The 10,754-nt window shown below is 52.1% G+C and overlaps 1 protein-coding gene across 1 annotated transcript in view; it reads left to right on the top strand.

Annotated features, from left to right (window-relative positions):
• Window positions 1-10,754, top strand: part of MYT1L (myelin transcription factor 1-like) — a 132,683-nt gene that overhangs the window by 14,751 nt on the left and 107,178 nt on the right. Inside the window, 1 exon segment of the mRNA XM_010848441.1 lies at window positions 8,645-8,994. Within this exon segment, the coding sequence (XP_010846743.1) occupies window positions 8,645-8,994 (350 nt within the window).

Here is a 10,754-nt window from a genome sequence, read left to right as displayed (position 1 = left end):
GGGGGCAGGACGGAGCGGGGCAGCAGGGAGGATCGAGGAGCAGGGGGGAGGACGCGGCGGGGGCGGGGGCAGGACGGAGCGGGGCGCGGGGAGGGCGGGGGCGCTGCTGCGCTCACAGCAAGGCTGCTGCAGTCCAGTCCTTTGGGCTTTGGAAGAGCAGAGATACACAAGCTAACCCAGGTGAAAAGAACACGAAGGGGAGCGCACTGTAAGAACTTCAGGAAGTGTTTAAAATACGATTGTTTCTCGTGAAACAATCTCAGCAGCCGGATAACCTCATCTCCTGGAATGGGCTTTGGGAAAAGCAGGCCAGGTCCTGGGCGCCTCCACCCACCCTCCCCCATGGGCCAGGGACCCACCAGGCTGCTGCCTTTCCCTGGGGAAGCGTTCTTTTTGAGTCAAAATAAATTACCTAGTGATTGTGTTTTATTTGAATCTTTAAGCTGCCATTCAAGGCAATAAATATTTAATAACAGGCTACATCATTTAAAATTATATAAAAAAGTAAAGCAAATCTCTGCCTTCCAGAAACAGATTTTTTTAATTCTCTAAAGCAATAGGGTCAAGAAAACATTTTGAAAAATTCTTCACTGAACGTCTTAAAATTCCCAGAATATTTGTGTCACGTTTAACTTAAAATATATATACTTTTCAAATCAGTCTGGCTCTTGCTTACAAGAGTATATAGAGAATAAAAGAAAAACATTAAGGAAATATGTCAATATGTAGTCAAAACTGAATTGGTTTTATTAATATATATGTTCTTGGAAAGATATCAGACAGACATCTGGTATGCTAGCCACTTAATTGAATAATTCAGTTAATTAAATTACTTCTGAAGTATTCTTAAATGCCTTTATATATTCTAAGGACATGTAGGAATAACCATTCAAAAATTCAGTGGTGAAAAGGAATGTCAGCTGTACAAAAGACAACAAGAAGAAGGAGAGAATGACAAAATGAGAGGCCCTTCCACACGATCAGAAGGGATCTTATATATTTTTTATATTTATCATTTGCTGCCAAAAGCCTAAAATAGTAATTACTGTGCCCGTCTTACAGATGGAAAAGTTGAGGCTGAAAGGGATTAAATTAGCTACCCAAAGTTGAATAGCTGTGTGATCTTGAGCAAGTTACTTAAGCACGTGTTCTCAGCAGACTCACTTTTGTGTTGATGCAGCTCCGATGCTGCTCACAGACTCTCCATGTCCGTGATGGCTGGACCCTCGCTGTCTGTGTAGACATGGCCCATCCTTCCAGGCCACATCAAAACCCAGGTCCCAGTACAACACCCGTCCTGGCCTGGTCACTCTTCTCCTGGTCACTCTTCTCCTGCTCTGGTGGCCTCCCAGAGGCTACTGAGCGCTGTCCAGAGCTGCAGGTCTCTCCACGGCCACCGCTCCAGCAGACTGCAACTGCTGGGGACCAGCACAGACCTCCTCAGAGCCCTGGGCACTTGGATGGTTCCCTGTCCTCTGCATCTCCTTCTGCTGACCCTCCTCCCCTCCCTCGCCTCAGACACCCCTGTTCCCGGATGTCTGTCTAAGCTGTCTTCTCTCTCCACCCTCCCAAGGAAGCCAGCTCTATCCCACTGAACAGTGACCCCACAAACCAAAGATGCAAGCCAGCCCGCCCCTGAGCCCAGCCCGCTCTCCTGAGTCCAGTCCCCTCCTGAGTCCAGTTCCTCTCGTGAATCCAGTCCTCTCTCCTGAGTCCAGTCCTCTGCCCTGAACCAGTCCCCTGCCCTGAGTCCAGTCCCCTCCTGAGTCCAGTTCCTCTCGTGAATCCAGTCCTCTCTCCTGAGTCCAGTCCCCTGCCCTGAACCAGTCCCCTGCCCTGAGTCCAGTCCCCTCCTGAGTCCAGTTCCTCTCGTGAATCCAGTCCTCTCTCCTGAGTCCAGTCCCCTGCCCTGAACCAGTCCCCTGCCCTGAGTCCAGTCCCCTCCTGAGTCCAGTTCCTCTCGTGAATCCAGTCCTCTCTCCTGAGTCCAGTCCCCTGCCCTGAACCAGTCCCCTGCCCTGAGTCCAGTCCCCTCCTGAGTCCAGTTCCTCTCGTGAATCCAGTCCTCTCTCCTGAGTCCAGTCCCCTGCCCTGAACCAGTCCCCTGCCCTGAGTCCAGTCCTCTCCTGAGTCCAGTCCCCTCTCCTGAGTCCAGTCCCCTCTCCTGAGTCCAGTCCTCTCTCCTGAGTCCAGTCTCCTCTCCCGAGTCCAATCCCCTCTCCCGAGTCCAGTCCTCTCTCCTGAGTCCAGTCCCCTCTCCTGAGTCCAGTCCCCTCTCCTGAGTCCAGTCCTCCCTCCTGAGTCCAGTCCTCTCCTGAGTCCAGTCCTCCCCTGAGTCCAGTCCTCTCTCCTGAGTCCAGTCCCCTCTCCTGAGTCCAGTCCTCTCTCCTGAGTCCAGCCCCTTCTCCACACTGCAGCCTTAGGAAGGGTTTTCAGTGAGCCCACCGCTCTCCTGATCTCGTCCCAGTGCCCCCAGGAAGCCGCTGACCAGCATGATGGGCGCCTCTGTGTCCAGGGCCGTCTCTGTGCCTCTGAGCAGCCGCACTGCACTGTCTCTCTGTCTCTGTCTCTCCTGCCCCCTCCATAGAGGGCCCTCTGTGAAGCTGTCCAACCCCCATCCTCTCCAGGAGGGTAGCTCTGTCTACTCCTGTCCTGAGAGATGAGGGCCCTCTGCGCTGCTCAAAACGTCTCCTGCACAAATGAATCACTCAGCCTAGTTATTCAGCACAACCTGTGGGGAGCCCAGAAACGTCACCATGTGAATGAGGCCTCGCCACACCCCAGTAAGAGAGGCGGGCATGTGTCTCCCTCTTTGGAGACCGGAAAACCGAGACATGGTGAACCGTGCCTGGGCAGGGGGTCAAATACCTTGTCTGGGGTTACTCAGCCTTGAGATTTTCAGCATATATCCCCGAGTATCTGTCTCTTGAAAACGGAATTAAAAGAGCACCCGTCCCCGTGGGTCACTGCAGGGTTTACTGGATCCATATGTGTAAGGATTTTGGGAAACCAGGCATGGAATACATGTTCTGTGAGTGCTGGGCTGACAGCAGAACCCAGCACTCCAGAATCATGTTTACACAGGATGTCCATCATTCCAAAATCCACCTCATCCTAGACCTTGGGTCTCTGCCAGCAGCTGTGATGGGTGAGCTGGGCACGGGGCACACCCGGCAGGTGTGTTCTTCAGTGTCAGAGCCCCTGTCCCCATTTGTATGAAAACTGGAGAAGTGAAAATGTCAAGGGAAACACCATTAAAAGCAGCATGGAAACCGGCCTTGAGAGCATGTCGTACACCGTATTTTATATGTGTGTGTTCACGGCGAGGTCTTGTGGCAAGTAACCAATTGTCTAGAACAGCCTTACACAAAAGACTAAACGTGGTTTAAATCAAGTTAACATCAAAAGGACTGCAAACACTACAGCGACTGCAGGATGTACGAGGTGCCCAGAAGCACAGAGTAGCTGAGCGTCAAAGCCTGGGTTCACAGGGCTCGGGCTGCAGCCCTCCGTCCGTGACTTCCAGCAGCTCGCGGACGCAGCTCGCGGACGCAGCTCGCGGACGCAGCTCGCGGACGCAGCTCGCGGACGCAGCTCGCGGACGCAGCTCGCGGACGCAGCTCCACGTGCTGTCACGATCCTCAGTCATCACACCTACTGCCGCTCTGAAGTCTGCACCGCGCGGAGGACACGCAGGGTGCATTTGTGGTCACCTCCGGGTGCTGTGTGTGCTGCAGACTGAAGGGGTGCAGGGGCATGAGGAGCAGTCCTGGGGACCCTGTGGACAGTGCCCAGTCCTCGTCTTGCCTCCCAGCTCAGACAGAGCCTGGGCAGAGCCTGCAGGCCTGACCTGCCTCCTGCTGAAGCATCTCAGCTCTCGCGTGGTGCCCTGTCCATCAGAGCGGCCGAGTCTGCTTCTGCTATGGTTATCTGCTTTGTTCCCGCGAGGGACCGGACCAGAAGGCTGAGCTTTCCTGCTGTCGGCTTCTCAGGACACTGAGCCGCCCCCTGAAGCTCAGCCCCACTCAGTGCCCAGGTCCTTCCCACAGGGCTCTCACTCAGCAGATATTTACCCAGAATTTACTGTGTCCAAGCTGGCATAGCCACAAGCCACCCATGGCTCTTGGACTCTTGAAATATGACGAGTGCATCTGAGCAGTTCATTTCAAAATCTCCTTTAATTTTCTTCAATGGCTATGTGTGACTAGTGGCTACTCTATTAGACACTGCAGCTCTAAAAATAGAACAAGCTGTTAACCTCCGGCCGACGGCTCAGTCCTGCAAAGGAGAAAGACAGAGTGTCAGTCAGCCATAATCATGCCAGGATGTGGTAAGTGCTTTCACTACTAATAAGTGGAGAAAACCTTGATTTGTTCATTCAACGACGTTCCTCGAGTAACGCTCACACCCGAGGTTCCCTCAGCAGCTGTGGGAAAGGCAGCCGATGCCTGGTGGAGGCTGATGGCAATGCTGATAAACCGAAGTGAGGGGCACGATGCTGACATGAACGCCAAGCCCTGGAGGAGCCCAGACCTGCCCGCGGGTGGTGAGGGTCAGCCCTGGCGCTGGCCGCATTCATACCTGGGGCTTCCTTTTGGCACCAGATTGCCACTTTTCCCTTAGACTCTCCTGCCTACTCTGTCCTGCTGAGACATTCCAGGACCACGGAGGATGTTTTTTAGAAAGAACCGTATGTATTGTCAGACGTGAGCCCAGGTGAGTTTGGAGGAGGCAGCAGCTGGGAGGCAGTCTGGCTTCTCCAGCTCTTGGACCACAGCCGCCACAGGTGAGAGAGAAGCAGACATCGTGCTTCCCCAGCTGGGCGTGTCCTGTCCTGCCCCGCCCCTCAGCAGACACGGGGTCCACGCGCTGGCATAGGAGGCACCATGCTCCCCTGTGCGTGTCCCAGGGTTTCCTCCAAAGTCTTCACTTGGAAATATTTCAGACTACTGGGTATCGTCGATCAGAAGGTGTCTGCTGATCACAGAGGGGTCTTCATCCTGGCCCATGCAGCCACAGCGTCTGGGCTTCCCTTGTGGCTCAGACAGTAAAGGCTGCCTGCCATGCAGAGAATGCAGGTTCCATCCCTGGGTCGGGAAGATCCCCTGGAGAAGGAAATGGCAACTCACTCCAGTATTCTTGCCTGAAGAATCCCATGGATAGAGGAGTCTGGCAGGCTACAGTCCATGGGTCACAAAAGTTGGACACAACTGAGCGACTAACACTTTCACTTAATCCAGGAGTTGTTTGACACAAGTAAAGTAAAATCTGGCCTGGGGGCTTGCTTGTCACGTCTGAAATCGGTACCAGGAACTCACGGCCTGATTGTGTTTGTAGGTGGAGCACAATTTTATTTATAGTTTACATTAGTAGCTATAAAGAAAAAAAAACTGAGCATCAAACCATGTTAAACTGGCAGAAGACACTGGAAGCTTGAGGCCAACTAATTCCAGAAAGTTGGAAAAAATGAATCCAGATGGTTTACAAAATGCAGGAGAAAGAAATAAAGCCAATCCAGGTAAAAAGAGAAGGCAGTCTCATTCCCATGCTCTGAACTTTACAATCCCACCATCTCAGGTCTGAGCCTCTGCGGGTTTGGGGTAGCAGAGGGGAGAACCAGCAAGAAGTCCAGTCTTGCTGGGTTCACACTGGTGTACTGGGTTGACACCATCATGCTGGGTTCACACCAGTGTACTGAGATCACACCATTGTGCTGGGGTTCACACTGGCGTGCTGGCTTCACACCGGTGTGCTGGGTTCACACCGGCATACTGAGATCACACCATTGTGCTGGGTTCACACCGGTGTACTGAGATCACACCATTGTGCTGTGTTCACACCAGCATGCTGGGTCCACACCAGCGTGCTGGTTCACACCATCATTCTGGGTTCACACTGGTGTGCGGAGATCACACCGTCATGCTGGGTTCACACCATCAGCAGACCTTCCCATTGCCCAGTGGAGGTGGGCCATTCTGAGTAACATCAAGGTTAGCTGGTTTCCCATCATTTGCCTGCATCAGAATGAACCTGAGGGTGACAGCATGTTGGCTGGTTGTTCCGGTGAACACCTGGGGTGCATGTAGCTTTGATGCAGGGCAGACGCACTGAAAGATTGTTGCTGAACCATGAAAGATGCCAGGATTCTTGGCCTCCGGAGAAGAAAAGTTCAATCCAGGGCCAGAGACGAGCCTTGATGTCTCTGCCCCCTTCTGATGTCTATGTCAGAAGCTTTCTCTATCTCTTTTATACTTTAATAAAACTTTATTACACAAAAGCTCTGAGCGATCAGGCTCATCTCTGGTCCTGGATTGAATTCTTCTTCTCCAGAGGCCAAGAATCCCAGCGTCTTTCGTGGTTCAGCAACAAACTATCAACACCCAACAACTTGTTGATGGACAGAGACAAGAGAGAGGAGATTTGGGGAGATAACAGTAGTCCTCGTGAGCCACAAGTTCACCAACAGAGCCCAGAAGGACAAGACTCCTTATTGCTACACTCACTGACTTATTCAGATAAACACAGAGTGAATACATCAACAAGTCCACTGAAATCCAGGACCACATCTGGAAGACGTGGGTTGGAATGGAAATTGGACCTGACCAGTTGTCAGGGATGGAAGCCAAGAGGATGTGGCCATTCATGCAATGGAATGTTTGTCCCAGATTATCGACACAGCTTCTCCCCAAATCCATGTAAATATTCCCATAAGAGAAATCTCAGATAGCTGTTTATTTCCTATTAGCAACACTCTCTAGACCAGTATGTGTTTCCTTCAGCTTCTCTGATTCCAATAAATATTATCCTGGGGTTGACTGTTGTGTTTTTAAGAGATGAGAACAGTCAAAAGGCAGAAGGCCCATCACACTGGGCTCACGGGGAGGCTCTGCTGCCTTCTCCCATCGCATCCCTCCTGCCCACCATGTCCTCCCCACCGAGCCTGCGTCACCTTCCCACATGCAGCCGTGATCACGCCGCTGATTACATGAGAGAACTCAGTAGCTCCTGTTTGCTGCACTCAACCCTGAGTCCCTGAGCAGCCCGCAGGCTGCTCCGACGCCACTCAGCTCTCAGATCCCCGTGCTCACCCCCGGGCACCTGTGTGTGGCCCTCCAGGCCCGTCTCCCGCGTGTGGCCCTCCAGGCCCGTCTCCTGTGTGTAACCCTCCAGGCCCGTCGCGGGGCCTCTTCCTGGAGACGCACAGCTCCCCTGACTTGTCGCCCCTCCTTGTGATGTGACCCCCCTCTGTGTTTTAGTCACATGTCTGTCACTCTGTGTCTAGTCACTCGACAACCTCTTGATAAGTGCCCCTGCCCTCGGGTGCCCCTGCCCCCGGGTGCTGGGTGCACCGTGGCAAACAGTGATCAGAGCTCCTGAAGCAGAATTCCCGCCAGGGCCGAGTCCTGTCGGACCAAAAGTGACCTGAAAGGTGGATCTTCGCCCTTGACCTCTGAGTCTGCTGCCAGCACAGGCCAGCACAGAGGGGGCTGCCAAGAAAATGAGGCACTGGGTGGGTTATGACTGAATGAATTCCTGGGCCCAAAAGTAAGCTGATCATGGTCTGTGGGACTCCCCTGCCACAGTGTTCAGCTATTAGTGGGGGTCACACTCCTCATTCTAGACACATGGAATAATCACCCACAGCAGTTTCCCTGTAAGTCTTCTCCTCATTCCTTGTAGTATACACACACACACACACACACACACACACACACATACAGGGTTTCCAGGAAGAAAAGGACTATATTTAGCACTTTGGAGAATTTTTTTTTCCAAGGAAATGTCATGAATGCCTATCCTAAGGGTCTCACCCAAGTTTGGGCAATTTCAGCATGATCAGTGCTGGATGCTAGATAAGCCGAGTGCTGTCTGCAGTGCCGGGGCAGGGCTGACAACTTCTGTAGACTTTGAAACTTGTTCTCATCGATAAATGTTATGGTCTGTGTTCTCAAAGTGGTCATTCTGTCTACACATACAGTGTTATCTTGAGAATATTCAAATCCAAATATATCCAGAGCTTTTCCACAACATATATATTTTCATATTTCACAATAATGTATATGTATTAATGCAACGTGCAGAACTAATTCTTATTTCTAAATGCATGGGCTTCCGTCGTGGCTCAGCTGGTAAAGAATCTGCCTGCAACTCGGGATACCTGGGTTCGATCCTTGGTTGGGAAGATCCTCTGGAGGAGGGATAGTCTACCCACTCCAGTATTCTGGCCTGGAGAACACCATGGGCTGCAGTCGATGGGGTTGAAAAGAATCTGACATGCCTGAGCAGCTTTCACTTTCAGAATGTGTGTTACACTCGGGTGCACTCGGGTATATTTGGAGAGACAGTTAGTGAACTCGTGTTGTCAGTTACGGGGTGATGCGCACGTGCTTCGTAATGTTGGGGATGCTGCGAGGGTCCCCGGGCGATCACAGGGATGGTGCTGACGTTTGAGAGAGGAGACCCTCGCCCGCTGGGTTTCTGTGTGTCGCTGCTCCGTGCACAGGTGCTGCACGCGTGTGACAGCCCGTGTGCACGCACCCTCTCTGCACTTGTGCTGAAACTCAGCCTCTCCAACCACGACTCCCGAAGCCCCAACCCTCAGCGACAGTAACTCAGGTCTTCTCTCTCTCTGTCTTTTTAACAGTGTGTACGGTTGTCCCTTGGCTAAAAAAAGAAAAACGCAAGACAAACAGCCCCAAGAGCCTGCTCCCAAGCGGAAACCGTTCACGGTGAAGGCAGACAGCTCGTCGGTGGACGAGTGTTACGATAGCGACGGCTCGGAGGACGCAGATGAGAAGGAGGAGGACGAGGACGAGGAGGACGAGTCGGACGAGGACGAGGAGCAGAGGGAGGATGAGGAGGAGGACGAGGACGGGGACCGCGAGGACGAGGAGGAGATGGACGAGGAGGACGAGGACGAGGAGGACCGCGAGGAGGAGGAGGAGGACGAGGACGAGGAGGACGAGGAGGAGGACGAGGACGACGAGGACAACGGTAACCCCCTGTGGGCCCTGGGCTCAGGCGGCTGGGCAGCGCTGCAGGCACAGCGGGCTGCCTGACTCTCACTCTCCGTGTAGAGAAGTCTGTCAAGCACCCCTTAGACCTTAGGTGCCGTTTCAGTCAAGTCGTTATTCAGAGTGGTCATCCCTGAATTTGCTGAAACGTCTGTGGTGTGCTCGTTTGTTCAGCTTGGCCGCTTTCATCCAGAAAGCTCAGTCTGCGTTTCCCCAGGTGCTCCCCCCGAGAGGTCCTGTGCTGAGCCACGCCGGGGGTGGTGGGGTGGACGTGGCCCAGCCACGGGCCCCCACGGGACCTGGAAGCTCGGTGTGACCCCTGCGCACGAGCTGGTGAAGCAGGCTTTGTCCTGCATCTGCCGAGGCTTTGTGTTAGTGACCATCGGGCAGGGGTCGGGGAGGAACACAACTCTGTGAAGTGATGGATTAACCCGTCGTCTGCTTCCGTGTGGGAGAACTGTGTTTCTAATCTGGTGAGACGGACAGGTCAGAAGCCCTCTGTGCCGGGTGGTGGCATCTTTGGAGCCATAAATTTCAGATGGCTTTGCTTTTACATCCAGCTTTCTGTTAGTGTCAGACTCAGAAAGACCAGAGTTCAAACGCCAGTCCTTTCTCAGAAGTTGTCTCTTTTCTAGAGAGAAGCAGGAGGTTTCTGAAGAGTCTAGTTCTAGTCTTTACTGCCCTGGAGTTTGCCTCAGAGAAATGGCAAACCGCTTTAAAAAGTGAAAGAAATCTTTTTGTTCCCCCTATGCTTCTTCCTTGGGGTCAAATCTCTTCGAGAATCTGAATTTGGAGAAGCGCTAATTTTCCGACACGAAGGACAGTGGTGTCCGTCAGTGGAGTGAGATTTTCAGGTCCTGTCGATGTGGGCAGGTTATGGCTAACCCTCGGTGTGGACACAAATCAACATTCCTCCTTCACAGGTCATACGGGTTAGTTCCAGGAAACCTGACTTTTGTGAAAGAATCCTCGATTGCTGTCATGAGTTAGGTCCTTATGAAAGGAACTTATGAAAACCATTAGACACATTTACATGGATAATGCAGGCATACCTACAGGTACCTGTACACACACACACACACACACACACACAAACCTCATGGATTGAAGCAGGGTCTCCCCAGCTTATTCTCTTTGTCTCGTGGTGCAGAGGCAGCCTGGGCATCAGCATGAGGGCACCCCCACCTGCAGACACCGCGCTCTGCTGAGCAGACTGTGCTGTCATTGGTGAGAAGATGGAACTTCCATGCTGAGAATTAAAAACAGCAGCTCTGGGTAATAAAACTGTGGAATGGGAAAGTTGGAGATCTGACCAATTTGGAAAATCATTTCTGGACGCTGTATTCAATGTGTACTGTTCTGGGTGAAACCATCCATTGTTGAGGCTGATTCATGATTTGCAGCTTAACCATGGCTTCATATGAAGATGGTATAAAATACTGCTCTTCCCTATTGTCTCTCTGTGTTTCGAAAGCAGTAGACATGAACATCTGAAGTTGCAAAAGTTTGGGTGCTTGATGGATGAGGGTGGGAGAGATGTGCACACACGGGAGCCTCATTTATCCAAGTGTCTTAATCAGAGTGTAGATTCTGCCCTCCGTCTGCCAGAATTAGACTGACAATTTTAGCTTACTTAGGGCTACAGTTTAAATAATCTACTTTTAAAAATGCAAAGTAACATATTTTGCAGAAGTGAACAGAGCCTTATTGAAACAATAGGCTTCAGCTTGTGACTGTATT

Source organism: Bison bison, unplaced genomic scaffold (assembly GCF_000754665.1).
Source record: "Bison bison bison isolate TAMUID 2011002044 unplaced genomic scaffold, Bison_UMD1.0 scf7180017864266, whole genome shotgun sequence".
Taxonomy (NCBI): domain Eukaryota; kingdom Metazoa; phylum Chordata; class Mammalia; order Artiodactyla; family Bovidae; genus Bison; species Bison bison.
The sequence above is the reverse complement of the archived record's forward strand: the minus strand, read 5'-3'. Positions and strand labels throughout refer to the sequence as shown.